The following is a 26,118-nucleotide window of genomic DNA, read 5'->3' as shown; positions in this document are numbered from 1 at the left end:
GTGTAATATTTTATGGATATGTTTCTTCACTAAGTATGGATCGGCTCATGGCCGCTAGATGGCGGTCTTGTTAGTTGATCGCTGTAAAAATATGATGTTAATGAACTCTTGGTTACTTTTTATCCGTGGTAGCCTCTCTACTCACTTCGTCGCATGTGGAATTATAATTTGTTAGCAGAGTAAGCTAAGGGTAAGTGGGAGAAAAGTCAAGTTCATTTGCATTAGCTTTTACACATTTCTGGCAACGTCAGAGGAGTGTTTGTGATATTACGTGGACATAAGTATCAAGTATAGCCGATGTAAAAAGTTAAGCGGTTGTAAACGAACTTGAAATTTATTAGTTACCCTTTCTCTGAACAGGGCAATGGGTTGGTTAAGGAGATGGATGCGTAGAAACACGCGACCGATAACCAAAGAAAACGCTGAATATTGGAAGGGCAAACTGTCAATTGTATATGCAATTTGCGCTTGGCATATTTTTGGCTTCACTATTTATGGCTTGATCAATTCAAAACTACCACAGGATCCGAACCTGTCGATAGGTACATTATTCATAATGACAGATTGATTCTAGGGTGTAACAAATGGAACCAATATGCATTAATTTGTACAGGTCAAAGATATGCAGAGATTCTGAACATTGATTTGAAAACTCACAAACTACATCGAATTACCGGGTTTACCTACTCGGGAGTAACGAATCAGGCCGATTTTGACGAAAATAAGGCAAAGCTTACCGAAACAGAGAGCACATCGCTTTAATGTATACATAGTTTTAATACTTTCAGTTTGCAGTTTGCAAATGCTATATTCACAAAATATAGTATATAACAAGATGTGATATAAAATAGATTTTCTCAAGTCTTGAGTCAACTTGTATAATAACAGCGGGCAGGGCACATCAATGAAGCGTATGGATTTAATGAAATCCGTGTCAAACTTGCCCACGAGTTGGTTTAGTAACGATCATGTTACCGTGTTCAGGGAAGCGACCGTCTCAGAGCGACTGCCGAGTTGGAGCTGGTTGATTCTGGGTTCAACTCCTTTAACCGTTGCTCCATTTCACATAAAAGAGCAGACCTAGGTAGAATGTTTAATAAAATGTAATAATAAAATTCACCTAAACCATAGAAATTCATCAGAGTGACGTTCTTCATTGACTATCAGGTATTCTGAATATTAAATATAGCTTTTGACCTCATAAAAGGTGCTTACCTATATTCTTCATATCGCATAACCACTTCTTCCAATTCTTGCTTATAAAGTCTCGTGAGCATAGCATTGAAGCAGTCTAATTCAGGTAATCGAAATAGTTCCCATCGCAGTTTACGGTCCAGAGCAACCGATGCTCGGCTGTACACGTACAACCAGTGAGGAATTTCTTCGTTTAGATACGGATTAGCTGGAACCAAAACACTATGCGAATGGAATTGCGTGTGTCTCGGAGGTGAAACCACACGTACAGCCTGCATTTCCAATGGATAACATGGATGTTCATATTGCGCCTGCCTCGTAATGTGACTGAAACGTTGTTTAGTATTGGAAAACCGTTCGATGTTCTGTTTCATTATATACTTACTTCACATAATAAACCCCATATTCTGGTGATTCTATTCGCTCCCATCCAGTTGGTAAGCCTTCCTTTTCCAGGGGATGTGACCAATGCGTAGTCTTGGTATTATGGTCAATGTAATATTTTCTACCTCGAAGCGTGAAATCAACCGACCAACCAGGAGGTAAGGGCAATTCTTCCTGTTGCTCGCTTCTCGAACTTGAGCTTTCTGAATGACTTCTACAGTACCTTGCAAAAAATAGCCAATAGCTTTGGCATTTGAATTACATACGATTCAGTTGTTTTAGAAGTACAAGTTACCCTGCATTCTGATGGTACGACGAATGATTGTAATCCTCATAATTAGCATCGACTTCAAAAGGCATGTAAGGCAATTGTGGTGTTTGGACTCTATCTAGATGATATTCAGATCCTGCATATTGATTAACATATGTATGGGACATTGCTGGCGAAAGTCCTGGATGATACATAGGTGTCGTTGTTCGTAAACTTGTTCCATCACTTGACCCGGTATTAACTGACAGGCTTGCAAACCTATAAAACAACACATGATACTAAAATCTATTCCATTTTTTCATTTAAAGTTAACCCTTATAATTCATTTAAAAAAAATAATCATAAGTATGTTAATTATGCCCTTATTCTAACGTACCTTTGAGCCAGATCTGGAACCGAGCTGTTTGGTGTATATTTTCCTTCATGATTGCCTAGTCCGACTGCACTCATCGTTGTCTTTGTATTACCAAATTTTTGAACCATGCTAGGTTGTTGTGGAACTGGCTGTATTCAAACATTTATTTAGTTATTCAATTACTGGGAAAATTGAAAATGACTCACCATAGTAGCTGGAATCGCAGATTGATCATTGCGCCTTCGTGTCCTTCTGTTAGGTTCGGTTGTCCATACATTAATAACTGTAAGTTTAAAGATAATACTGTTTTCTGGGTATCGAAAGTACTTGCATGAACTAATTAAAATATACCTTAAGACATGTATACAAGTTTACAATGTTACATGTTTAAAAGTGTACAAAAGATATTTTATACGTCTGTTATGAGTGAAATCACATTTGTGCGAAATGAACCTATACTCACTAGGCATTTCAGGAGGAGTCTCTTTTTTTACATATTTTCCGACGACGCCTTCTTTAATAGTGCGCAAGTCTTTATTCTTCCGAGACAGCATTTTCGGTTTCGATATCGCAGCTTTATGGCAGACTAAAAAGTGTATTCAAAGCCAATGTCAATTTTACAAATAATTTAATTTCATAACGGACAGCAGTGGACAGCAGTTCGGTTGTCTTGATTCCGCCATACACGAAACGCGTTTTGACATTAGCTTTATTTACAAATAAATTCCACAATTTCAATACCTGCACATTTTGGTAACAAAGCTTAGAAACGGTTTACAATGCAACGAATGCAACAATGCGCTAGTGCGCTATGCGTAGCGGATTAGCCATGGATTAATAAGAGAAAAAGATTGTAGAGGTCTAACACGGTACTACAAAGTGGTCCTGAAAAATGTTTTGCCAACAGAGTTCCACTTTGAGTTCGAGCACGTTATACAGTCGTTATTATTAAATAGTTATCAGAAATCCCTGAAAAAATACTTTCTTTTTTTTTCGAGCGCTTATTATTGTGCCAGCAGGGTTAATTAAGTAACTAGATTTATCGGACTAGATAAATTTTTTGATCCGTCAGTGATGACAAACCGAACAGACTTTTCGGTTGAATAAATCGGAAAGCTACATAAAGTTTTAGAATAACAATGGTTAAGGAGAGTTAAATCGTGTCCACGTCTAGTCAAATGGAACCCATCGATTGTACAGACTGATGTACCCAAATAATTGTAAATCTTATAAATGATGTCAATGTGAAACAGCACAAGAAATTCGGCCAACTAACCTAGTATCTGCATAAGTTTCCAGCAAACGGTGTACATAACAAACTCCAAAATATAACTGCGTGATAATGCCAAGTAAAAAGAAAAAATACAATGCCCGTTTCCCCGCGGTAAGAGACTTACAGAAATAATTTACCTTGATTTTGGGAAGGAATACAACGTAGGTCCCGTTGTTGCCCGATGACACGCATGGCTTTTGTTCTTAATCGGATAGGTTTTAGATAGGCGTGTGTATATTCGTAACAAGAAAAATTTCTCATTTATTGATCTAGATTCCAACAATGTGACATTACGGAGTAACATAATCTCTTGTTTTAGGGTCGCATAAAAAAGATCATGCAGACAGACGAGGAAGTAGGAAAAGTTGCTCAAGCAGTTCCAGTTATAATTTATATCCTTTTCATAACTATCTTCACCACAACTTATTGATTACATTCTTTAATTAGCAATCTTTTTAATGTTTCTTATCTGTGCAATTATCTGCTGTACAATAATATAATAACATATACTTCCTTAATTGTTAATATACCTAGAACTCTCGAGTTGTTCGTTCACTCGTTACTTACGAAAACGATGCAGGTTACTAGTGCCAAAAATGCCAAAACTCTTAGCCCATCTCACATGTGAGTATTATTTAGTTTAAAGATCTTTGAATGTTTATCCTGGTTGCTTGAAATAACAGATAAATGGTAAAGATGTTCAACATAATAAATCACGTGTCGCCACTCATTTTGGAGCATGCCGGTGTTTTGCTGGAATCGATTTTGAAATAGCAGCCTCGCTGAAGTATCGAATCTGTTTATGAGATTATTTACAAAAGATTAATTATTTAGGAAACAATGTATCCTTTCGGAGAGTCGATTTGACTTCTTGAAAGATTTAGTGAAAGGGTTTCCAGATATAACAGGCCCGGATGAAGAGGTGCCCACACCTCCGTTAACACCTGCACCCATTGCAGCAAATTCCCTCCTATCGACCACGTGTTTACAATCGGCGCGTCATTCAGTGCCTAGGTAGGTATACAAAATGTCCCAAGAATGACGAGTACTTTAGGCAAATTCTGGTTATACCGACGAAAAGGGATTTGCTATTTTTATTCCCGTATCACCCTACGTGTATTATAGGTAGGCACCGTTTTTGTGAGTGTTTAGAGTAGGGTCAAAACTGGGTATGGAATATGGCCAAGTCGAAGACGTATCTTTAAAAAGAAATATTGTTTCAGCATTCCAACAGACATAGCGTCTCATTGTGATATAAATATAACTCCTGTCGGTACGAGGGACAGCAAAGGAAGTTCATCTTCCAGTACCACATTGCACGAAACAGCAAAAGTCGCAAGCTTACAAGCTCCAGATTTTCAGATGTCAGTGCCCACGTCATTTAACGTTAGCCAGCCTAATTTTTATACCGAGGTGAATCCTGCCAATTTAGCAACCGGTACGTCATGCTTAAGCGCATCTAATAAACCGATGTCAAATTTCACACACACTGCCAACATCGACGAGGACTATGACACATAGTTTCTGCCTCGAAATTTCCACGTTAATACAGGTTTCTAGATGCCTTGCTTAATGCGAAGTTTCACGTATACACGGTATATCGATATCGATGATGAACTATTTTTCTTTTGTGCTTAATTAATTTAACCAATAATGTGGTCACCGATGAAGTCATTTTATAGCGTCGCATTGATCCTCGAAACGGTTACTACGAAGGATGTTCCGTGATGTAGTTAACGAAGTATATAATTAGTGAATTGCACCTGTACACGTGGACACGCTTGAGACAATATTTGTGTATACATGTTCGGAGCTGGTAGCCAACGGAGAGCCGAAGGATTAGCAAGGTACGTAGGAGTTTTCTGCGATATTTGCGGGAAGACCCACCTGAGAATGAATTTTGCTGGAAGTAATTGAACTCTAACGGAACGTCATTCAAGTAATGCCATTATACCGCAGCAAAGGAGAATGTAGAGTATAGTATGGAAAATGAATCGCAATAACACGTGCCCTGCAAAAACTGTAATAGTCATTATTGTGACACAAGTAGGAACACATGTTGATACTAGATAGGTTATTTAGCTGATCGGCTTCCGTTTTCTTTTTACGATTACTACTCACGTGTATCCGATTTATGTTAAGCGAAAATTGCCAATGTACCACTACGATTCTTTACAAGTCACTTGATATTTATTTTACATCTTTTATCGCGTCTTTTACTCATTTGTCGATGATAGGTTTCAATGTCCGTAATTTAGAAACGACGTATATTATATATTCGTAAAAAATGAAGTAACTTTAGTTAGTGTACCTAAGTACGTTAGTTTTGTTTAGATGTGGTCAATAGCGACGTCGAGCTACGTTTACGGTACATACATCGAACAAGTTGATTTACATTAATGCATCGTCAAGACGGTAGTGTTTAGTGTTTAAGTATCTTCGGTCGGTGTATTTATATGAGCTGTAAATAGGACCTCTCGACCTCTTTTAAAGTAACCATTCAGTACCCGTGTAGAAATTAACACTTTATCGACCGGAAGCCGATTAATCGGTTTTGCGATACCCGTGATCGCCATTTACTTCGAAATTCGCCGGTCGGTAAAGTGTTAAGTTAAATAAAAATAGATCGTGTTCATTTCCAAGAGATTCGCTCGATCGGTCGGTTCCCTTTCCTTGGTTAAAAATGTCTAAAAACACATGTCAGAGTCGCATGGTCATCTCATCGGTGGGATATGAAACCACTGAACACAACTGTTGGTATAAAAAGATTTTCTTCTAGATTTAAAAAAAATACGGTTACAGTACATTTCAGCACAGCTTAATTTTAAATATTTCGAACGTAAAGGGGGCGGGGGGGAGTAGCGTTGGACAAATAATACATACATTTGCAGCACGTGTCTCCGCATATTGCAATTTCGGCGTGCCTGAAGGGTTGAATTATTAAATACGATATAAATATGTAATCAGGGAGGAAATACTTAAAGATTTCTCAAGTTTATCAGGACTTACGAATACGACGCCGAGATTATTGCGCGAGAGTTATCGAACGTAAACGCATTTAATTACAAAAGTAAGCCGTTTGCTCTATAAAGTGGTAGTAATTATTTACAAGATATCCGCAAGTACGTTACGCGCGTGACATTAACGACCACTAATTCAACTTGTCGTTAATTAAATGGGGAAACCTTAACTCTCTTCGCGGGGGGGGTAAAGTTAGGTACATCGTGATGTCGCTTCGCCGAATCGGCGCGAGTTGGGTCTGCGAAATTGAACGTTAATGTCGCATTTGGTAAAGTTTGTCTAATAGTTACGGAGGTTCATAAATTAATATGTAAATATACAGCGTTAATCTCTGAACACCGTGGAAAGTGTTTCACGGGTGCGCAACATAAATTATGACTCGGCGGTTCGACGCAATTTCCCCATGGTATTTTCGGCGCGTTCGCGCAATAAATATTAGTTTTACAGGTTCCTCCATAATGTACAATATCGCGGTCATTGACGATCGGCGGATACAAGAATTTCAACTGGACGGTCCGCGCTCGTCGCGGAGTCGGGAGAGAATTTTTCGATTTCATAAATATGTATACATATGTGTATAGATTACTTAACGAGTTTTCCTCCGTTTTGCGGTAGCATTGACATCAAAGTACATACTTTGTAGCGCCCGCTCGAGCGAAGGATCTCGTCGATCTTACCAAGCTGAATCGGCAGGAATTTAGAGAACGTTAGTGGGATGTTAAACGTAACTTACATTCTCAGGAACACGGTATGGTACAAAGAATATCCTGTATTCTATCGTAATGTAAATTATGCGACTTAACGAGCTAGTACTAACGATATCGCCGCGCTATTCCGTAGGTTCAGGTTCCTCGATCGCTTCCGATAGGCTATGGGCTATCCGGTGGATCTTTCATTATAAATAGCATCGGCGCGTTTAGGTATAAATATTACTCTAGCGGTGTCTATTCAAGTACACTTTGAATGGTGCTTTGGCAGCTGTAGCACCATACAAGAGCATCGTCGATCTTCAACGTTCCCTGTCTTTAACCCTCGAGAGTCGAAAATATTTATGCGTGCTTGGGGGGGCACGGACTAACGTTAAATGTCAACGTTCCAAAGGCCCGTTTCTGAAAGATATTTGCCAGAAAAAAAAAAGTGTATCTTGAATACGACGATGAAATTGTTTTCGCCAGGCGAGGGTCAACTACTTTTGTACTACCCACTCTATGCAGTTATCTTTTGAACGTACTTGGCGCGCGAGCAGACGGATTTTCGAGGAGACTTCTACGATTCCACGTATGATAACTAGTATTAATAAATAACAATTGAATTGGCTCGTCGACGATTTATCGTTAATTTTCAATATTCGTATACATACATCTAGGGTGCCCGACGGGAACCGACAGCGGAGGAGATCCCCCGACGATTGCGGGTACGTTTCCCGAAGAAGTTTTAGAATAATGAATTGGAGAATTTGGTAAACGGTACGTCGTCCTCGTCAATGAACCCATTCGAGTAACCGTTAGTTAAGTTTATTCTTAATACCCAGGCTCGTTAGTTCTCAATGTTGCCCTCGTAGAAGGACTCGCACTTCTCCAATAGACGCAACACCGGATTAATGTTATACGGAAATAAAGCTTTAGATACGAGCCTATCTATCGCTAGTCTGAGCCTTATCAGTACTGTCATGATATCGTCCAATTCTCTTCCGCAGCATGTTATGAACTCCGACCAATTTCGCCTGACGTATTTTAGAAATCTAAGGAGGTACAGCAGAAAGCAGGTCTCGTTGCTGACCAACAAATCCAGGAGTACGTCGGGGTCGTGCGAAACGGCGCGGACAAATTGTATGAACGTCAACGTAGGGCTGAGCATGTGACCGAGATCATTCTGCGGTGGGCCTCTGTAAAAGAGTCCCACCGCCACGTCCAAACAGCACACCATGCCTTCGATCAGAAAGTCATCCTGGTCGTGGAACATTTGGACGACCCACTGAGAGAGAGACATTTCCGGATGAAAGGGCATCAACGCCTTGACGCACTGGTCCAGTTGGCGTAGCACCTCTCTGATGCTGCGCTCGATGACCGCCATGTCGGCATCCAAGTCCTCCGCCTCGGAGCCCAGGGACGAGTCGCTCGAGTCACTTCGCGTCTCCTTCACCGTTACCGCGACACTTTTTAAAACTAACAGGACGACTTTCTGCAGAAGCGGTCGGTCTCCATCTCCGGAGCCACCGCCGAATCTCCCGGAGCCATGCCTATATGGCAGCGAATCCAAAAGCCTCCAGTCTTTGACGGCTCGTACCACCAGGTGAGCCAAGGAGCAGGGCTCGTCCGGAAGGACGTCCTGCAGAGCCAAAGTGCTTCCGTAGCATAATACTTCGTTGAACAGCCCTAAGAGATGCCTCCAGATGACGCCGGGTATGTTACCGTTTAAGAGTATTACCAGATTGTCCAACTGGGAGTAAAACAATTTCGTATCTATGACGGATAAATTTGCCTTCACGGATATTATGGACTCCCACAGGTCCAGGAACGTGATAACGGCGGATTCGTGCTGCGGCGTGTAGGATCCAAGAATGGCATCGAACTTGGAAACCAACGTCGTCCATTTTGATTCCAAGGCTTTCACGCACATTGCCTTAACCGGAGTGCTGTCCAAGCTTTCCGGATCGGAGATGGTCAGGGTGTTGCACCCGGGTGGGGGAATGGTACTCTCGGAGTCGCTTATCGGATGAATACTGCAGTCTTTGTGCTCCACTACCCTTTTTATTACATCCAGGGTAAATAACATCTGACTCGGGGAGTGAGTGTTCATTAGGGACTGCGTCAACCTTTCCAGCCACGATGCTTCGATATTCTCCTTTGTTATGATAAAGAACGCAGCGAGTGCTCTGCTCGCTGTGAACGATATGAACTTGTTGGAGGTGCAAGAAAGATCGATTATTTGATCTATAATACCATGTTCGTTCCTGGAAAGCGCCTCGCAGACGTCCGCTACCCTGCTACACATGACTCCTCTTGTATTTTGCCTGATGGCTAAGTCGAAAAGGAGTTGTAAGGCACTAATGAACTGCAGAGTCTTGTCCGGTTCCCATTCCGACAGTATCGTCGATCTATAGCCTCCGCCTATAGCTTGAACCGTACAAATGAACGGCTTACGTAGAGTACTTTCAGGAATATTACACAAACATTGCGCCAGCAGGCTATTTTGAAACCTCTCCATCTCCGAGACGTCGTCCTCGTCGTCGTCGCTTTTGACGCGCTGTTTCTTTTTCACGGGTTCCTCCATGTCTTTATCGGGAGGATGACCAGAAAATTGGCGAAGAACCATTAGCGGTACTTTTGTCACGTATAATACTTTTGTCGCTCCATGTTCTCGGTACGCGTCGTGTCTCTATGGTAGCGATACCATTGTCGATCCATCGACACGGGCAAACCTTAATATATACAAGAGTCCGTCCTTTGCGACGTACTCCAAACTATTTAAGGAACCTACGATTAAGAGACAACGTATAAAAATTAATTGGTCCAAGAAGCCAACCATCGTTAGTTTTGCAAATGTAGAGTCTTACCATAACAGCGACGCTTCGATCAGTCTTGACATATGAATTTCGCCAAAATCCTTTGAGTTTTGACAGTGTTGAACGTAAATCTATGTACGTGTAGTACGTACGTATACGTACGCGTTCATGTGCAAGAGCGTATTTACGGGTAGCGGAAACTCTTTTCAGCGGATCGTAAACTTTACGCTATTTAACGTAAACAAATCCACTCACGTTCAGGCGAAGCCGAATTAAAGGGTGCGCTCAAATAACGTGAAACACGGGTCTTGAAGGTAATGTACGGCGCGACGCTCACCGACGTTTTCGAAATGATTTGCTCTCAAAAAACTGGTGCCGAGGCTGTCCCGAGTACGAGGAAAATCTCTCCGAGATAACCGTCCGTCGTGCCCGTTCGAACGCACGCGGTTTCGTCGATCCTCAACCTCGGTATAAATATATTTTTGTTTGTGCTTGAGGAAATTCTTTTGACTAGGAAGTGGCAGAGCACCCAGCAGGAAAAGATTTGCCCTGTTGCCACATATACGGGCTACTAGGTAAAAATGTGAAATCCGGATTAATTTTAACGAGCGCTCGAACGAGCCCCAAGAAACGAATCCGACGCAACGCTAGGTCGGAAAGTCGTGCATCGACGACGCAAAACCTCGATCCGATCGAGCTCGGCATTCTTTTTCTCGATAGCATCATACGGAGCTGCGTAACACAGTAGCTCCTCGCTGTACATTCCACAATGTACTAAACCGGGATTCGAGGAACCGCTTCAAAAATTGTTTTCTAACGGTCATGGGGTGTCCTTAAATATTCACGGACGGCGAATTAACCTTTTATTTCTCATAACTATTATCGGAATAATAAGATAGCCCCGTAAATGTGAACGTTTGGCAACGACGCATCGATCGCAGCGCCGGTGGCGTTTCGGGGATCCTCGCCGGCGATTTACCTAATGCCCGATTTGCAAGTAACGCGATTCTAGGTTTACGATGAAGAGCTGACGTTATTTTATGCGTAATAAGGATGCAACTGGGCAAATCATTTTTTTTTTAAACACTGAAAATTCACTTGACACTTGAAACGCACACTGATAAGTGATCACTTAACAAGTGATCGTCAAAGTTTAATGATTTCAAGAACGCGATAGTTTTTTATAATTCCTAACAAGTTTAGCCGTAATTAAATAGTGGCGAAATTGACAGCAACCAGACACTTGCAAAATGGATCCGAATAGTAGCTGGAAGGAAACGGAAAAGGCTTTGGGACACTTTTTTGATGCACTCGTCTGCGGCCGATGGTACATTAATGCATTTATTTAACATTACTTTTAATACACCTATAATACGTCATCTTTGTTATAAAAATGTTACTAAAGCATTGTTAACGAAGAATTACTTTAATTTTCAGTAAAAATACAACAGTTGCTGCAGTTCGGTACTCCAACTGTGGACATTTCTTTTGTAAGTCATGTATTGACGATCAATCGGTTTGTGTGGTTTGTCACACACCGGTACAACCAAATGAAATTCAACATGACCTGATGGTTGAAAATCTTATACAGGGTTGCAAAATTATTGAAGAAATAATTGGACGTCCGTACGTGCTGTCATTTCATATGGGATCACGAATTATTTATTATTTTAAATGAAAACTACTAAAGTATCTTTAATGTTTGTTAATAGAAAGTCCCGAAATGGAGAATCTTCGGCGTTCAGTGAAACCAAAACAACCGTTATAAGTTCATCACAGAAGAGAGCCAAAAAGCCATTTAATCATACGCTTAAGCATATACCAAGAAAAATTGACAAACGTAATGCAAAGGGAGAAACCGTATTGCACAATGCTTGTACAAAGGTATGTTTTATATTATATTATTTGGAATTCTTTTTTTCTGATGTAGAAAAAGTATTAATTGCTTTTAATACTTTTCTTTTCCAGGGTGATGAGATGTTTGTTAAATCCTTGCTAGATGCTGGTGCAAATCCTAATACAAAAGATTATGCTGATTGGACGCCATTGGTAAATGACCATCCACTTTATTAATAAGTCTTTGTATCTGCTCCTCGATGAGCATTTTTAATTAATTTCTAATCGACCAAATTGAATATAATGTATTTTCTAGCAAGAAGCTGCAAGCTGGGGATATTGCGCTATTTGTAAACTCCTTTTAGAAGCTGGTGCCCAACCAAACACTCCTGGTAAAGACAATAAAACAGCATTACACGAGGCTGCATCTAATAATAATATTGACGAAGCAAAATTGCTTTTACAATACAAAGCTAATCCAAATGTGTACGATCAATGTGGGAAAGCCCCAGTGTAAGTTCAATGAAATGGAGATTGTTTTTAGTAGATGTTTTCCGCTTAAATAAACTCTGCTCTAAAGAAGAAATTGATTGATGCAGAGATTACGCTTTTACCGAAGAGATGCGTGAACTTTTGAAACAAGACAAATGGCCGAAAACGCCCGAGAAATTGTTAGATTTAAATCGTACATTGGACCAGTCCGTTCGCAGTACGAGTATTAAAATGGTTATATATCCTTCGAATTTAAGCAGCGAAAGTCGTCAATTGCTCAACAAAATGGCCACTAGGCATAAAGTGAAGATCGTTTCAGAGTTCAGGTACCCTTTGTTCATTGTAATATATTTCACAAATCTTCTAAAAAGTACGTTTTTATCTTATATTTCTTCAAATGATGCAGGCCTTCCATAACTCATGTCGTTGTCGAAGCAAATATTAATAATACCGCTAAATTAACATACGACGTGTTGCTGGTAATTCTTCATGGGAAGTGGCTCCTGAATAGTGAATGTAAGGATTTCTCTGGTTCGCTTAATTTGAAATAATTATTGAACGCTATACCAAAGTAATGTATCTTCTTTAGGGATTCGGCTAAGTTTAGAATTGAATGATCTGACCGAATTGGACTTGAAGTTGTTCGAAGTCCGGAGTGCTCCAACAAGCGGTACTCTAACTCGAGCGAGGGAAAACGCAGAGAATCAAGTAAGCAAACGAATCATCGGTGTACATAAAATTTAATACGTTCGTCGATATAAGAAATTAAAAAGTTAAACAATTTTTTCAGAATCCTCGACTTTTTAATCGGTGTTACTTTTACTTCGCCCTGAATCTAAAAAACACGTACACCGTGAGCAACATCCCGTTTACCAAACGCAGTTTGGCAGCTCTCGTAAAGGAAGGCGATGGTGCAGTTCTAACGAGAGAGCCAAACCCGGAGGAGATAGAGGCGAATAAATTAATTCCATTTCACGTATCCCAAAATCCACAGCATCCCTTGCACAAGTGTTCCCATTACATCATCTACGTTCCTGGGAAAGAGGAGCCGCGCATCAAGTACAACATGCCACACATAAAATCATTGCCCCTCGTCTGGCTCATCGAGTGCATAGAAAAATTCATGCTACTAGACCCAGCTTTGCTGGGAATATCATAAGGAACACGTAAACGACATTCTTTATCGGTATCACGAGAATAAGGGTAACTCTTGCCGTGAAGCGCAACCGAAAGCTTTAACTACTGTACCTCTTGCGTTAAGATTCGCTGGGGAAAAAAAAAAATATATATATATATTTAACGTTAAGGCCCGTCCAAAATATCAGTTTGCACCCTTAACCCAGGGTGCAGCGCCTGCGCGTATAATAAGCAAGGTATGATTTCAGCATTGGCAAGCAAACCCGCTGGGGCGAGTCCTGGATCATTCCCCGTTTCAAAAGGATCCCCAAGAGCGCCTACTCGAGATTCAGCGGCATCTCCCGACTCGACTCGAGAATACCGTTGCTCAGCGGTTTCGTCAAGGATATCGGGACAAAATGGTAAATTCTACATCAGGATCCGGCGGAGGCTGTCCCGCCCGCTCGATCGACGAATAGAAATTAGAGGCCCGACGCCGCGCACGCTTATGGGAGAAGTACCGCTACTCGGTTACATGTGGAAGATCGAGGGAAGAGAGAGAAGAAGGCGGCGCGTGGACGGGAGAGTGGGGGTCGCTGCGAGAAGACGACCCGGAGACCGAGCGAGCGAGAGAGAGAAGGGGCACTTTGATAGGCACGATCACGAAAGAAACGAAGAGGGAACGAGCGACCTCTTCGTCCAACCGCCGAAGAGCGGGTAAGTCCGGCCCGCACCCTGACCCACAAGCGACTCCGCCAGTCGGGCAATAAGGCCCCGGACGATCAGGGTTGGCAAACTCGCAGTCGAGTGACACGTGCGCATACAGTGTCCACGGGTGCATCAGCTGTTTCTCGAGAAGCGTCAACGTCACCATGAGGCTCATCGCCCCTTCGGGGTGGCTACTCTTCGTCCTCGCCTTGACCAGGGTCAAGGCCCAGGACGACGAGTCCTTGGCCGGCAGCTTCTTCTCAGGTGAGGCGCATCTTGGCGAATCCGTGAACCGAGGCTCAAGATTCATCGACCAGGCCTCGAATCTCGCATCGGGAAGACTCCTTCCTGGGACGAGGGGACGTCCGGTGGAGGGTTACTTTGGAAAATGACTCGGGAGACCTTTATCCATCCGGAGCTTTCGAGAAATAGAAATTGCCGGGTGCACGAGCATGGCGACGTGGTATGGACGGTGCACCTCGAAGGATACGGTCGTGTCCCACTTAGGAGGGTAACGCTACGCGGAAGAAGGCCGTCCGCAACGGTATACCTAAGCAGGAGGCAAAACAAACTCGAAGACGTTTTGGCTGGTCCGGAAACCTCTCGCGTCCTGGGTATCGAGCTCTGAGCACCGAGCCAACCCGGAGACTTGGACGCTCGCATAGGCGAGATCTCTTCCACTCGGCGGGAAGTCTCTATAAGTCTTCCTTATTTCTCCTCGGGATTTCGTAATCGTTACCGAGGAAGCCCGAATTTCTGTCATCTCGTTAATGTACCGTTAATGTACCGTTAATGTACCGTTAATGTACCGGTAATGTACCGGTAATGTACCGTTAATGTACCGTTATCGAACGGCGTTAGAGGAGGATCGGCCCGTTTGGACCAGGGATTTCGGGAAATGCGTTATCGTAATCTCAAGATTTATCCGGGAATGCATTAGACGAGGCCCGCGCGTGCCTCGGCTCGGAGCGGCTGGTTAAGGCTCGTTAAGGCTCGTTAACTACCGTTACGTTCGTTTGGGCCGTTATGCCTGCCAAAGTGAAACCGCCCTCGATTACCTTTGCATCGCGTTGCATCGAACAAGCGGTAGTGCTCCTTGACTTCCACTTTTACTTCTTGACTCTTATATTTCGCGGGGATAACTTGTCATTTTTCGTCCGATCACCCTGTAGAGCCTCCGAATGTAGCCGAAACTGGTCGGCGGGCTGATCTTTGTCGCTTCTTTTTCTCCCTCATTTTCGCATAATTCTGACATAAATTACGTCTTCCCGCGGGGTCCTCGGCGATTACTAATAGCCCGGGGTCGACCACGTGGGATAACTCGTTCCCCAGGTGTAACGAAGGAACGAGTGCGCGCAACGACGAGAAGATTTTCGAGCTCGCACGCGTAATTGGCGATTTGCCGTTAACCGTAAATCCCGCGTAACGGGTGTTTACGATATAGGGGATCATTTTAAGGCCGTTCCCTATGCACGGCCTCGCACGCGCAGCGGCGCCCGATGTGCGCGACCTATTCCACTCTACCCCGAGAAAAAAAGATCCGTACGCGTATCGTTGATAGCCGTTACTCGAATCGAACGCGATTGCGCGACACGATTATTTCGTAGAGAAGAAACATCGTTTATAGATTATTTCTCTTTGGCAGGACTCTTGGACTCTCTGACGAGCACGGCGAACAGCGCGGACTGCCCCGGGGTGTGCGTCCACGCTTTCGCCACCCTGATCTGCTACGAGGTGCTGGAGGACGTGCAATGCCCAACGGCCAGCATGCGATGTTGTATCGACACGCCGACCAACTCCACGGAAACGTCCGGAAATTCGTCGGAAAACGCCATCGCCGCGACGACGACGGCGCCCACGACGACGACCACGACAACGACGTCGACGACGTCGACGACGACGTCGACGACGACGACGGCGGCGACGACGACGGAGTCGTCCGCGGTGGGTGTAAACGAGGGTCGGGCTCCGTCCTCTGCATGCTAAGAGGTCCGGGAGCGAGTCGACGGCGAATACGGTGAAGCGGACCTACATAGACGCGCTGGAAGCGTTTCTTTTCGAGGCCCCACGAGTCGCTAAAGTAGTTCTCGGTTTCTAGGACAGCCAGAAGGACAAGGACGGGGATGACGAGGCGGCCGGTAAGTCCGGCTCCGAGTGGTGGCGAACGAAATCGGTCCTGGCCGTGGCCTTGGTGCTGGAAAACGGAACGGAAACGGATAGAATCGTAATCGTACATGGAGTTCGTGTACTCGGGATGCGAACGTCCCTGGACGTTTTTGTCCGGTTTGGGCATAGCTTCGGGACCGATTTTGCTCGTGATTGGTTCCGAGCGAAGGGGCCAAATTCTCCGAGTCGTCGCTCTTCCTTTTCCAGCGAGGACGTGTTCCGGGATCTGCATGGCGGAGCGGATCGCCGACTACTGCGACGCCGTTCTCAGGGGCGACTCGCTTTGTAAGCCAGGGTACCGATGTTGCGTATCGAGGGACGCGTTCGGCGACTCGCCGCCTCCCGAGCTGCTGGTGATAGACAGAACCAAGTCGAACTCGTCGCACGGCGACGAGAGGACGACGCCAACCCCGAAGACGCCCTCGACGACCGAGAGGTCCGTCTTGTCCGCGACGTCGACCACCGCCGCGACGGCCGTCCCGGCGACCACTACTCCCGCCAGACCCAGACCCAAGCCCGAGATGAGAAGACCTTGCAAGGGAGAATGCGTGAACGGGCTCTTCGCCCTGTTCTGCGACAAAATCGACCAGCACGCCGACTGCCCAGGAGACGGGTCTTGCTGCATCTCGGAGCCTCCGGCGAAGACGGTAAATGGCGAGGCGATAGACGAGGAAACGTATAGGGGGATATTCGTTGCGCGGTACGGCGCCGGTCACGAATTTGATTGGGAAGTTTCCGATTTTAGGGGAGGCACGGATTAACCCGATCGAAGCGGCGAGATATCGTGTTTATCGGGAACTGTATTTAGGAATCGACCACGACCACGGTGCGACCAACGACGAGGCCACCTCCACCCAGGCTGCCGGCTTGTCCAGGTTTCTGTCTTCTGACCATCATGGCGGCGTTCTGCGAGCGCCCTAGCGTGATCGTCCCCAAGACGTCGACCTGCAACTCGGGCTCCATCTGCTGCGACAACACGCACAGCGTGACGCAGGTATATCCCTGGGTGCCTTGGAAGCGATATCAACCCTCGAGTCCCTGCGCGCGGCGTGCATTTCCCTTTCCGTCGTTCGTTTCAGACCCCCAGGCCGAGACCACGGCCGAGACCACGGCCGACTCCGACTCCGACTACGACGACGGTGGCTCTCCCGCCGGATCCTCGCCCGGAGTGCCCTGGGTCCTGCATCGTGTCTTACTTGTCCTTCACCTGCTTCCGTAAGTCCAGGTGGTCGCTGGCCCTGGTCACCGAAGCTCTTGCTGAAGCTCTTGCAAATTCCTCCAGGCAACGCCGAGCTGACGGGCCTCTTCAAGTGCAAGAAGTTGGGGCACCAGTGCTGCGCCCCGAAGTCGCTCATCAGGGAATACCATACCGGGAACTCTAGCGAGCCGGTGCTGCACAACAGGAACGACACCTTCCTGGCCGGCACGACGCCGTTCACCGCCAGCGTCTGTGAGTTCTCGGAGAGCCCTTCCCTTGGATTGGATTGGATTCGCGACGAGCTTTTAATTCTCGACCCGGTCCTTGCAGTCGAGACCACGACGGCGATGCCGGTGACGACGACCACGAAGAGTCCCGTCTACAGCAAGTACGTGTGCGGCGTCAAAGGGACCTCCAGAGGGCCGGTTCAGGCCCGAAGTAACGGAAGAGGAGCGAGAGTCGTCGGAGGGGAGGACGCCGACGCGAACGAGTGGTGTTGGCAGGTTGCTCTGATCAACTCTCTCAATCAATACCTCTGCGGTGGAGCTTTGATCGGGACGCAGTGGGTGCTCACCGCCGCGCACTGCGTCACCAAGTAAGCGAGCTCTCTTGTCGTCTCTTCTCGTCGAGATGCTCGGTGCTGACCGGCGACTCGTTTTCAGCATCGTGCGGTCAGGAGACGCCATTTACGTGAGGGTCGGGGATCACGACCTGACGAGAAAGTACGGGAGTCCCGGTGCTCAGACTTTGAGGGTGGCCACTACGTATATCCACCACAACCATAACAGTCAGACGTTGGACAACGACATCGCGTTGTTGAAACTCCACGGACAGGCCGAGCTGAAGGACGGCGTGTGCCTGGTGTGTCTGCCCGCGAGAGGAGTCAGCCACACGGCAGGGAAGAGGTGCACCGTTACGGGTTACGGATACATGGGAGAAGGTGACCACGACTCGAGCCGAGCCGTTTCTTTACCCCAAAGTTATATCGCGCGTCGTAACGACGAGTACCGATGAACCCCGGCACGGGCGAGCCGATGTTCCAGGATATTGTAATCGATCGACTCCGATTCTTCTCACAGCGGGGCCGATCCCTCTCAGAGTTCGCGAGGCCGAGATACCGATCGTCAGCGATGCGGAATGCATCAGGAAAGTCAATGCCGTCACCGAGAAGATTTTCATCTTGCCGGCGAGCAGCTTCTGCGCCGGAGGTGAACAGGGCAACGACGCGTGTCAGGTAAGCGATACGTATAACGATAACCATTACGTATGACTTTGGGACTTTCGTTATATATATATCACGTTTTTTCGCTTCTTTCGCTTCTTTCGCTCATACGTAACACGCAACGATGCGAGGGATCGGGAGTGATTGGATCGATCGTTTTTCTTTTAGGGCGACGGAGGAGGTCCTCTAGTTTGCCAGGATGACGGATTCTACGAATTGGCAGGTTTGGTCTCTTGGGGTTTCGGGTGTGGTAGAATCGACGTACCAGGGGTATACGTAAAAGTGTCCGCCTTCATCGGTTGGATCAACCAAATCATATCCGTCAACAATCTTTAGTTTCCTTTCGTACTTCTCCCATTTTACGTAGCTCGACGAATTTCATCTCGTGCGTCCAGTGATGGAGCACGAATTCATCAGTATTTCAATTATTCTGAGGTCAGGCATCGGATGGTATAAATCTAAGGACTAAGACCCTTAACGTCTTTTGCTCAAATCATTGTCATGTCCCTTCGCGTCGAGAGCTCGTTTCAGATTTTCTTCCCCCCCTCCCAAATGCCTACCGCTGGGACGTGTCAACGTGTTAAGTGCAATCAAAAGGTAAGGAAATGTTTTTCATAGATCAGTTTATTGGCATTTTCTGTCCCGTTCGAGTTTACGTTTCATTTTCTTAGAGATCAAATGGTTCGACGCCAATTTATCGTAGTCTTGATATTAAGTCGCGTCCGAATTAACGTCCGTATACATTTCACGAGCTGTCGAATGTATTTAATGTTATTTATTTTGGATCGTTTAGAATAGCGAGTCGATCATTTATAGTAAAATTTCATTGCTATCATCTTTGGATACTTTATTACGTTTCATTGTCTATCGTTTGAGCGTCTACTTCGACAAACGGTAGGGCCATTATATGCTGCTTTGTACATTAACGCGTCATACACATTAGAAACATTTTTAAACTTTAAGATCTTTAGAAATTTTCTACGCCACTAGTTTAAGTTATTTCTTACCAATTACATGTCGATGTCAAACATAGCTGTTAAGTTCTAATTTCTATTTCATTAAGTTACAATTGTACAAGACTCCTGATTTCATGAAAAGTCATATTTATACGTTTATATAAGACAGAAAAGAGGTACTTCGCATTAGAAGTTAGTGAATATATGATTTCCCTTGTGGCAGAGTTGGTAAAACGAGCAGACTCGTGCGAACGAAGAAATGCATTACATTGTCTTTATTTTTCCTTCAAATATTTGATCAATTACACTAAAATTTAACTTTCTCACTTATCCACTACGTTAAAGTTAAACTACAAGTCACGAATGAAGTTAACCTATTAATTTTCAATTGGGGATTCATTTGGAAACAATAAAACGGTACAAAATTTAAATATAAATCAAACAATGTGATCAACGTTCTAAAGAAGACAGCGGACATCCCTGAAACATTGCGATATAATTGTTGGACGTTACAACGCTAAAAAAAATGAGCCTACGTTTAAAATAAGGAGTAAAAAGCGGGTGCGCGATAAAGTGACGATATCTATATCTCTGTATATACGTAGGACTTGTATGTAGAATATATAAACGTATTCGAAAGTACGGCGCGTTTGAAATAGCCTCATTACAAACTACAAATGGTTATCAATAAGCTTATCACGAAGACAATATTTCCAAGATGACATTACTTAGTAAATGTTTATAAAATAATGGAATCGTATGTAGCAATCTCGAATCACGCGAATTATCTACCTTATGTGTAGCGAACGAGTATAGAAAAAAATCGTTGATAGCCAAGACTTTGTTGAAGATCTCAGTTGAACGTTCCGAGAACGCGGCGGTTCGAGGGCTTCAATTTAGGTATGGAGGTTACGGGTTTTGTATTCACAGTCTTCTCCGGTTTGGGGAATTCACCTTGACCGTTCTCTTTGTTTGCACTCTGCAAGTTGTAATGGATATACAAGGTAAAGGGATCGTAAACTTGATACGATTTTTAAGAGTATCATGTATATCTGTAACGATACTTACCCACAGGCAAGTATCCGACTCGGAGTGTAAAATGTGATCACACATTGGACTTGATAGAACAGAAATGTCGGATGCCGAAGCAGATCTGATCAAACGATCATTACGATTGTCGTCATCGCCTAACAGTTTCTTTTGCACCACATTACTAGGCGTGGAAGTGGAACGCATTATTGTCATACCGGTAGGAAAAGTAGAATGATCTAGAGTATTTATCTCCATGCTAGGTGTATCTGGTTTTAACGTGTCGTCTGCATTGGGCAGGGTCTCGTCCTGCCGATTTAAAATAACAAATTTTAAAGCTAAACTGATAGGGACCGTTATATTTTGATAAACAATTAGGGGATACATACTTCCATTTCGGACATTTCCACGGTTTCTCTAGTTTCTCGGAATCTCTGAATAATGCGTTCGTGGGGTGATGTGGCAACGAGTTTGCGAGGGTAGTGGAAGTCCTTCCTTGCAGGTGTGTTACCTAAATTTATAAGGAAGATCCGCGGATTATTATTCAATCTGTCTGGAGGGTTAATAACGCAAACCTGTAGGCACGTCGCGACGTAAATCTTCGATGAGGAATTTATCAACTTCATGTTGAGTCGTTCGCAGAGTAGAAGTGATTTTGTTGTTCCATTCTAAAGATTCCACACCTTGAGTCTCGAGCTTACGAGTCACATCCGAATTCAAATTTTGCAATTTGCTTCGCTGATCTTCCATGTACTCGTCATGATTTACGCTATAGTCTGCGACAATTTGGTGAATCTCCTGTGCAAATGCATTTTTATACAAATATTACCATTTACACTTTACCTCAACTTGCAGATATTTATTACACTTACCCGAGCAGACGATACGATCGCGTTTTGATCCCCTGCCATTTTAAGTTTCAATTCATTCGCGTTACGTTCAAGAAGGGTCTTGTACTTGGACCACCCGTTGCAGCTTTCGCTCAATCCTGTTTGCAATTCATTTACTAGTTTGCTCCGTTCTATGGTGTCCCTGGACAGTTCTCTATTCTATAATTGCAAATGTAACATATTGTAGGTGTGACTCGATAAAATTAGTTTGAGCACATTGATCGGAAACATCGCTTCAATTACCTTTTCGGCACTAGATGTGATCTCTTCCTTTAAACTTGTCACGTGTTTGAAAACATTTTCCTCAAAGTTTTTGTGGCTAGCGATACTTTGCTCGTAATTAACTTTACTTGTGTTGCTAACAGTTTCGCAGATGTCATTCAATTGAGTATAAGAGGTACAAATTGCGCTTTGTGCGTCTTCCTCTTTTTTACACAAGGTGTTAAAGTGTAAATAGAGCTCATCAAATGCCTAAGAAAATTTTTACGAATAGAACAAATAATTTTAAATAATAAAACGTTTAATTTTATTATTATGCAGCAATGCATAGATATTCTAAAATCAATACTGACCTTTACAAAATTTTGTCGGTTCTGTAACATTTCGTTCTGTTTCTGGGTGGACGTTTCGACAATTCCTTTAATGTCTGAAACGGCTTGCCACAAACGATCGCGATCTGCGAGTAAATTGTCACAAACGCGATCGCCTGACTGTTTTACATATGAAGATATTTCTTCGATTCTCTTTGTGATACCTTCATTTAATTCATATAAATTTTCGGCAATTTTGTTCTGAACTAGTTCGTAAAGTTTTGGTGCTAACATTGCTGACAGTTTGTTTAATGCATAACATTCACTTTTAGAAATAGCTACCACTTCCTGAATTTGCTTGTCAACCCACAATTGGTAACATTCAAACTGTTAACAAAGAATAATTTTATAGGAATGCACAATCGCTACACAGTCGTGAATGCTCGATTCGATTAGCCTACCTACCGATTTATTTACATTCCGCACCAAATTATTTGAGATAGCAGACTCTTGATTTACTAAATCTGATGACGCATGACGAATAACGGTATCGATTCCGTTAATTTGGGTATCCATACTCGCACCTGTAGAGTTCCTTGATAATAAGAATGTATTTATAATGTAGGATGGCTAAAGGCTAAAGGGTTTTGTTCTTACCAATTTTATCTTTCATGCTGAGAAAGAATTGTACTAAATCTTGAGTATAGACCGAGAGATCCTTTTCGATATTTACGAATCGTTGTGTAATATGTTCTTTGAACTGATGTCCCAAATTTTCGTTTTCTTCTTCCACTTGTCTTGAGAAAGAATGAAATTAAATTAAATTACGAACATATAATATAGAAAAGCAATTTTATATTAAAAAGAGCATTCGATAACTTCACTTACTTTTTGCGTCTAATTTTATCATGAAGTTTATACGTGTCGGTGGATGCCGAATCAGCGACAACAAGTAATGTCTGAGCTTGATTACGAAGAACTGTTTCGGTATTAACATGTTTCTCAACTAAATGTTTGTGAATATCTCTATCGAGTTCAGTAGACTTTAATGTATTTTTTGTAGATTCCAGGGTTTTGTATAATGCTTTAGCTTGTTTCGTGTGTATTGTTTGTAATTCGTTAAACACTTCCTATAAGAATGGATAAAAATTCGTTCTAGAATCTTCTTAAATGCTAATTGCTTATTGAATCATTAAATATGAATCGTAATACAATATTGATAGATCGCATAGTCCAGTAATAACTTACTTCTCTTTTCAGCATGTGTTCCTCTAATGCTTTTATGTGATTAATTTTTATCTGAATTTCCCTGCCTTGGTGATCTAGTAGCGATTGTATTTCGTTATAATTTTCTTGAGCAAGATACACCCCATTTCGTTCGCGAGTAGCCAATAAATCACGACGCAGTCGTTCTATCTCTTCCGTATATTCCTTGAGCAAAGCTTTCTTTGAAAGTTTTTGGTTTATTTCCGGGCGATTTGTAATATGTTTAGCTCTGTAGGCATAATCCAGTGTTGACAGTGTTTCCTCCAGGTTCATAATGGCTGGAGATATTGTCGCGATTATAGAAGTTTTCGTGCGGCCACCCAAAGACTCTTGAAGAAGTCGAGTTAATTTTGATTCCCTAGAATCGTAACATTGCCAATTAAATATATTGTAATAATTTAAACTGATTTATTTTGGTATTGTTATTAGTTTATTCGATTACCGATAAGGTATGTGGGGTGCTCTCTCTACAAGGGCCGTAATCACTCGCCCAAGAGTCAACAAAGACTGATTAATGTTTCCAGCTTCTCTAGCTCTCCTGTCGACTGCACCCGATCTCCCTACATTTTCGCTTCCTGCTAAATCCACCAGATTTAATTTGCCAGTCTTCAAAAGTTCTTCTCCATCTACAGTGTTTTCCTTTATGTGCACGGTAATAGAGAAAACCGTATGCGACCGACTGCAAGAAGAAAAATATATCAAATATGGTTCTTTAAAAAAATCTACAAAACAAATTGTCTATCGTGCAAGAACTGTTATGAAAATAACCTGGACTGTGCGTTCATCAAAGTTGCCGCGGTTTGCCTTTTTTCCGAACCCTTCTCTAAAATTTTATACACTTCAATTTTGTCATGTACTGTTACTTCTTCTAAACCATGGATGATAATTGCTCCTTTTTTTGAAGCATCTTCGTATAATCTGTACGGAAATTTTAGAAAACATAGAATACACGCACCTAAGCACTTTTAGAGATCGATATTTAAAAGATACTTCTTGTTACCTGATTTTCGAAGCATCGTCGTTAGGTGAAAGGAGATCAAAAAGTTCCTCATTATATAGTTCTAGAAAGCTCACACGAACTGAGTATTCCTGTGCATCGAGTATACGTAATTCATCGAACAACTGGCTTAAAGAACGAGGTATAATTCCCGCGGAAGTATCCTGTTAAAATGATTTGTACGTAAGATTATAACAATTGGAGCATAATCTATGAAACAATAATCGATCCGGTCGTTTTAAAATTTAGCATCTTAATTGAAACTTACACTCTGCCAATGTAAGGCAGGGTCGTTAGTAACTCCTTCCATAGTGAAGGTTTTCCCAGTTCCAGTTTGGCCATAAGCGAATACCGTACAATTGTAACCAGCCAGTACTTCATCTAATAATGGGCTAACCACTGCTTTGTATACGTCAACCTATAAAGTTTTTAAATTACAACGTAAAAATTAAATGTTGATTCTAATTTTACAAGCCTCCTGAATTCACAATTAATTTACCTGCTTCGACGCAGGTCCGAAAACTTTATCGAACGTGAATTTCTTTGAAAGTTTATCTTGCGGTCTTTCACGAACGATCAAATCTTTGTTAGATGGCACCTCGATTACCGTGAGAGATTTTCCAACTTTTTCTGCAGTATTTGGAGGCCTATAATAAATGATGGAAATAGAACAACAGAAATTAATATAGACTCTCAGTCGAAGGAATGTCTTAATTTCCTTAACATTTATAGATTAACACGTTGAATGCCAAAACAAATGACGAGGGCACTATCGCAAGGCGATTGGGGGTTTGCCCCTCACCGGTGACCTCCACGGCATTCAACGAGTTTACTTGGGTCTTTGAGTCACAATAGAGTAGGCCATCGATAAGTAAAATCTAAGAACATAAAAAATGCGTTTGCATCTTGAGCGATTTGAATATATAGGAGGAAAGAAGTATAGGTACAATTCTGTACAATCCTTTGAATAGTTCTCAGTTAGGAAACGCACGAAAATACATGGAAAGAACGTTGACATTGGCATTGCGGTCAATGAGTGGTCCCCGACGCTTCACGAAGCGTTGATATTTACCTGACTCTAACGAAGACTTGAATGTGCTGATTTTTATCTTTCTTATTAACCTTCGAGTCGTTCATCTTCTCGTAAAAATGACCTTCAGCCACGCTCGCGTAATTAAAACCTCCCAAATATTAATTCTGCTTTTCACTATCCTTCGGTGACGAACCGTACGTGTAATCGTCCGTTGAACATTCAAACTTTTCGCTTCGGATGCCTGCCGCTTGGAGCCTTTGCGCGCTTAACCTAAGCAGAGATGAGTTGGTAGATTGCTCAGGGGAAGGAGCGCGCGACCGCGATTTGTGCTGCCCTCGATGGAGAATACAGGCGGCTAACGGAGTTGCCCCCCAACGGCGGTCCAACTCATGTTATTGTGCAGTTTATTGTAGAAGTAATGCATGTACATAAGTTCTCGAGCTCGTTTAAAATAATATTAACAAATTGTCCAGTTTTGTCATCAGCTTCTTCTCCTGTTTCTTCGGCTTGAGATCTCGAAGAGTATCCGGTCATCTCCTGGAAGCTCGATGTAAAATCCAAGGCAAGGATTCCCTCTGCTACTCTGAAAATTCGTTGAAATCATCACTGGGGGGGGGGGGGGGAAATCTGAATTTATTTCTCCTAAGTGCCGTGATACATTAAAGTTCCACAATCG

The 26,118-nt window shown here is 43.1% G+C and overlaps 7 protein-coding genes across 16 annotated transcripts; 4 read left to right on the top strand and 3 right to left on the bottom strand.

The window, feature by feature from the left end:
• Nucleotides 1-196: 196 nt before the first annotated feature.
• LOC105702368 lies at nucleotides 197-1,141 on the top strand. Its single transcript, XM_012429880.1, has 2 exons — nucleotides 197-542; nucleotides 614-1,141. Exons 1-2 carry the CDS (start codon nucleotides 365-367, stop codon nucleotides 760-762), a joined length of 327 nt encoding a protein of 108 aa, XP_012285303.1. The 5' UTR covers nucleotides 197-364; the 3' UTR covers nucleotides 763-1,141.
• On the bottom strand, nucleotides 734-3,033 carry LOC105702361 (protein salvador homolog 1). 3 transcript variants are annotated; one of them, XM_012429864.2, is made up of 8 exons: nucleotides 2,946-3,033; nucleotides 2,668-2,790; nucleotides 2,411-2,487; nucleotides 2,226-2,353; nucleotides 1,874-2,107; nucleotides 1,580-1,801; nucleotides 1,216-1,521; nucleotides 734-1,080 (listed from the first exon to the last, which is right to left on the bottom strand). In XM_012429864.2, exons 2-8 carry the CDS (start codon nucleotides 2,756-2,758, stop codon nucleotides 981-983), a joined length of 1,158 nt encoding a protein of 385 aa, XP_012285287.1. In that variant the 5' UTR covers nucleotides 2,759-2,790; nucleotides 2,946-3,033; the 3' UTR covers nucleotides 734-980. The 3 variants fall into 3 exon arrangements, with proteins under 3 accessions (XP_012285287.1, XP_012285286.1, XP_012285288.1); XM_012429863.1 differs by lacking the exon at nucleotides 2,946-3,033 and having other exon boundaries at nucleotides 2,668-2,792; XM_012429865.1 differs by lacking the exon at nucleotides 2,946-3,033 and having other exon boundaries at nucleotides 1,580-1,792; nucleotides 2,668-2,792.
• LOC105702364 (nuclear transcription factor Y subunit C-8) lies at nucleotides 2,873-8,323 on the top strand. Of its 5 annotated transcripts, none has more exons than XR_001104283.2 (6): nucleotides 3,126-3,588; nucleotides 3,797-3,869; nucleotides 4,008-4,101; nucleotides 4,312-4,491; nucleotides 4,701-7,776; nucleotides 7,865-8,000. XR_001104283.2 is itself a non-coding variant. In XM_012429874.2 (6 exons), exons 1-6 carry the CDS (start codon nucleotides 3,547-3,549, stop codon nucleotides 8,241-8,243), a joined length of 612 nt encoding a protein of 203 aa, XP_012285297.1. In that variant the 5' UTR covers nucleotides 3,126-3,546; the 3' UTR covers nucleotides 8,244-8,323. The 5 variants fall into 5 exon arrangements, 4 of the variants coding, with proteins under 4 accessions (XP_012285295.1, XP_012285297.1, XP_023289737.1 ...); XM_012429874.2 differs by lacking the exon at nucleotides 7,865-8,000 and adding an exon at nucleotides 8,236-8,323 and having other exon boundaries at nucleotides 4,701-4,915; XM_023433969.1 differs by lacking the exon at nucleotides 7,865-8,000 and having other exon boundaries at nucleotides 3,126-3,424; nucleotides 3,497-3,588; nucleotides 4,701-7,825.
• On the bottom strand, nucleotides 8,008-10,828 carry LOC105702355 (protein lines). Its single transcript, XM_012429856.2, has 2 exons — nucleotides 10,055-10,828; nucleotides 8,008-9,974 (listed from the first exon to the last, which is right to left on the bottom strand). Exon 2 carries the CDS (start codon nucleotides 9,811-9,813, stop codon nucleotides 8,035-8,037), a length of 1,779 nt encoding a protein of 592 aa, XP_012285279.1. The 5' UTR covers nucleotides 9,814-9,974; nucleotides 10,055-10,828; the 3' UTR covers nucleotides 8,008-8,034.
• A 201-nt stretch (nucleotides 10,829-11,029) lies between these two features.
• Nucleotides 11,030-13,806, top strand: LOC105702357 (BRCA1-associated RING domain protein 1). 2 transcript variants are annotated; one of them, XM_023433968.1, is made up of 10 exons: nucleotides 11,030-11,330; nucleotides 11,441-11,629; nucleotides 11,716-11,887; nucleotides 11,972-12,052; nucleotides 12,156-12,352; nucleotides 12,439-12,657; nucleotides 12,738-12,847; nucleotides 12,921-13,039; nucleotides 13,122-13,497; nucleotides 13,717-13,806. In XM_023433968.1, the coding sequence occupies exons 1-9, from the start codon at nucleotides 11,254-11,256 to the stop codon at nucleotides 13,488-13,490; spliced, it is 1,533 nt and encodes a 510-aa protein (XP_023289736.1). In that variant the 5' UTR covers nucleotides 11,030-11,253; the 3' UTR covers nucleotides 13,491-13,497; nucleotides 13,717-13,806. The 2 variants fall into 2 exon arrangements, with proteins under 2 accessions (XP_023289736.1, XP_012285282.1); XM_012429859.2 differs by lacking the exon at nucleotides 13,717-13,806 and having other exon boundaries at nucleotides 11,032-11,330; nucleotides 13,122-13,637.
• On the top strand, nucleotides 13,686-19,219 carry LOC105702353 (serine proteinase stubble). Of its 3 annotated transcripts, none has more exons than XM_012429852.2 (11): nucleotides 13,686-13,869; nucleotides 15,801-16,099; nucleotides 16,254-16,293; nucleotides 16,529-16,968; nucleotides 17,130-17,315; nucleotides 17,401-17,536; nucleotides 17,604-17,771; nucleotides 17,850-18,114; nucleotides 18,182-18,459; nucleotides 18,599-18,753; nucleotides 18,910-19,219. In XM_012429852.2, the coding sequence occupies exons 1-11, from the start codon at nucleotides 13,707-13,709 to the stop codon at nucleotides 19,075-19,077; spliced, it is 2,298 nt and encodes a 765-aa protein (XP_012285275.1). In that variant the 5' UTR covers nucleotides 13,686-13,706; the 3' UTR covers nucleotides 19,078-19,219. The 3 variants fall into 3 exon arrangements, with proteins under 3 accessions (XP_012285275.1, XP_012285277.1, XP_012285276.1); XM_012429854.2 differs by lacking the exon at nucleotides 13,686-13,869 and adding an exon at nucleotides 13,943-14,164; XM_012429853.2 differs by lacking the exon at nucleotides 13,686-13,869 and adding an exon at nucleotides 13,943-14,419.
• Nucleotides 19,220-19,957: 738 nt separating this feature from the next.
• Nucleotides 19,958-25,707, bottom strand: LOC105702351 (kinesin-like protein Klp61F). The gene is made up of 17 exons (XM_012429850.2): nucleotides 25,482-25,707; nucleotides 24,909-25,056; nucleotides 24,678-24,827; nucleotides 24,413-24,573; nucleotides 24,181-24,330; nucleotides 23,855-24,091; nucleotides 23,395-23,770; nucleotides 23,035-23,276; nucleotides 22,804-22,943; nucleotides 22,612-22,730; nucleotides 22,189-22,533; nucleotides 21,860-22,087; nucleotides 21,599-21,775; nucleotides 21,302-21,524; nucleotides 21,116-21,237; nucleotides 20,766-21,035; nucleotides 19,958-20,676 (listed from the first exon to the last, which is right to left on the bottom strand). Exons 1-17 carry the CDS (start codon nucleotides 25,544-25,546, stop codon nucleotides 20,551-20,553), a joined length of 3,279 nt encoding a protein of 1,092 aa, XP_012285273.1. The 5' UTR covers nucleotides 25,547-25,707; the 3' UTR covers nucleotides 19,958-20,550.
• Nucleotides 25,708-26,118: the final 411 nt, after the last annotated feature.

The sequence above is a fragment of the Orussus abietinus genome, unplaced genomic scaffold, assembly GCF_000612105.2.
Source record: "Orussus abietinus isolate OABI.00-Male unplaced genomic scaffold, Oabi_2.0 scaffold17, whole genome shotgun sequence".
NCBI classification, from domain to species: Eukaryota; Metazoa; Arthropoda; class Insecta; order Hymenoptera; family Orussidae; genus Orussus; species Orussus abietinus.
This window is presented reverse-complemented; position numbering and strand designations above follow the sequence as displayed.

Excerpts from the sequence above, each read along its gene's own strand:
- LOC105702355 (XM_012429856.2), bottom strand. The coding sequence starts at position 9,813 with ATGGTTCTTCGCCAATTTTCTGGTCATCCTCCCGATAAAGACATGGAG.
- LOC105702357 (XM_023433968.1), top strand. The coding sequence starts at position 11,254 with ATGGATCCGAATAGTAGCTGGAAGGAAACGGAAAAGGCTTTGGGACAC. Across the intron at positions 11,888-11,971 it reads TGCACAATGCTTGTACAAAG|GGTGATGAGATGTTTGTTAA; the intron begins GTATGTTTTATA and ends TTTCTTTTCCAG. Across the intron at positions 12,353-12,438 it reads CAATGTGGGAAAGCCCCAGT|AGATTACGCTTTTACCGAAG; the intron begins GTAAGTTCAATG and ends TGATTGATGCAG.
- LOC105702353 (XM_012429852.2), top strand. The coding sequence starts at position 13,707 with ATGATTTCAGCATTGGCAAGCAAACCCGCTGGGGCGAGTCCTGGATCA. Across the intron at positions 13,870-15,800 it reads AAGGATATCGGGACAAAATG|GACTCTTGGACTCTCTGACG; the intron begins GTAAATTCTACA and ends TCTCTTTGGCAG. Across the intron at positions 16,969-17,129 it reads CGGAGCCTCCGGCGAAGACG|GAATCGACCACGACCACGGT; the intron begins GTAAATGGCGAG and ends AACTGTATTTAG.
- LOC105702364 (XM_023433969.1), top strand. The coding sequence starts at position 3,547 with ATGCCAAGTAAAAAGAAAAAATACAATGCCCGTTTCCCCGCG. Across the intron at positions 4,102-4,311 it reads ACTCTTAGCCCATCTCACAT|GAAACAATGTATCCTTTCGG; the intron begins GTGAGTATTATT and ends TTAATTATTTAG. Across the intron at positions 4,492-4,700 it reads GCGCGTCATTCAGTGCCTAG|CATTCCAACAGACATAGCGT; the intron begins GTAGGTATACAA and ends ATATTGTTTCAG.
- LOC105702368 (XM_012429880.1), top strand. The coding sequence starts at position 365 with ATGGGTTGGTTAAGGAGATGGATGCGTAGAAACACGCGACCGATAACC. Across the intron at positions 543-613 it reads GGATCCGAACCTGTCGATAG|GTCAAAGATATGCAGAGATT; the intron begins GTACATTATTCA and ends TAATTTGTACAG.
- LOC105702361 (XM_012429864.2), bottom strand. The coding sequence starts at position 2,758 with ATGCTGTCTCGGAAGAATAAAGACTTGCGCACTATTAAAGAAGGCGTC. Across the intron at positions 1,802-1,873 it reads TCGTACCATCAGAATGCAGG|GTACTGTAGAAGTCATTCAG; the intron begins GTAACTTGTACT and ends ATTTTTTGCAAG. Across the intron at positions 1,081-1,215 it reads ATGCGATATGAAGAATATAG|GTCTGCTCTTTTATGTGAAA; the intron begins GTAAGCACCTTT and ends CATTCTACCTAG.
- LOC105702351 (XM_012429850.2), bottom strand. The coding sequence starts at position 25,546 with ATGAACGACTCGAAGGTTAATAAGAAAGATAAAAATCAGCACATTCAA. Across the intron at positions 24,574-24,677 it reads CTGCCTTACATTGGCAGAGT|GATACTTCCGCGGGAATTAT; the intron begins GTAAGTTTCAAT and ends TCATTTTAACAG. Across the intron at positions 21,036-21,115 it reads TGGAAATGTCCGAAATGGAA|GACGAGACCCTGCCCAATGC; the intron begins GTATGTATCCCC and ends TTAAATCGGCAG.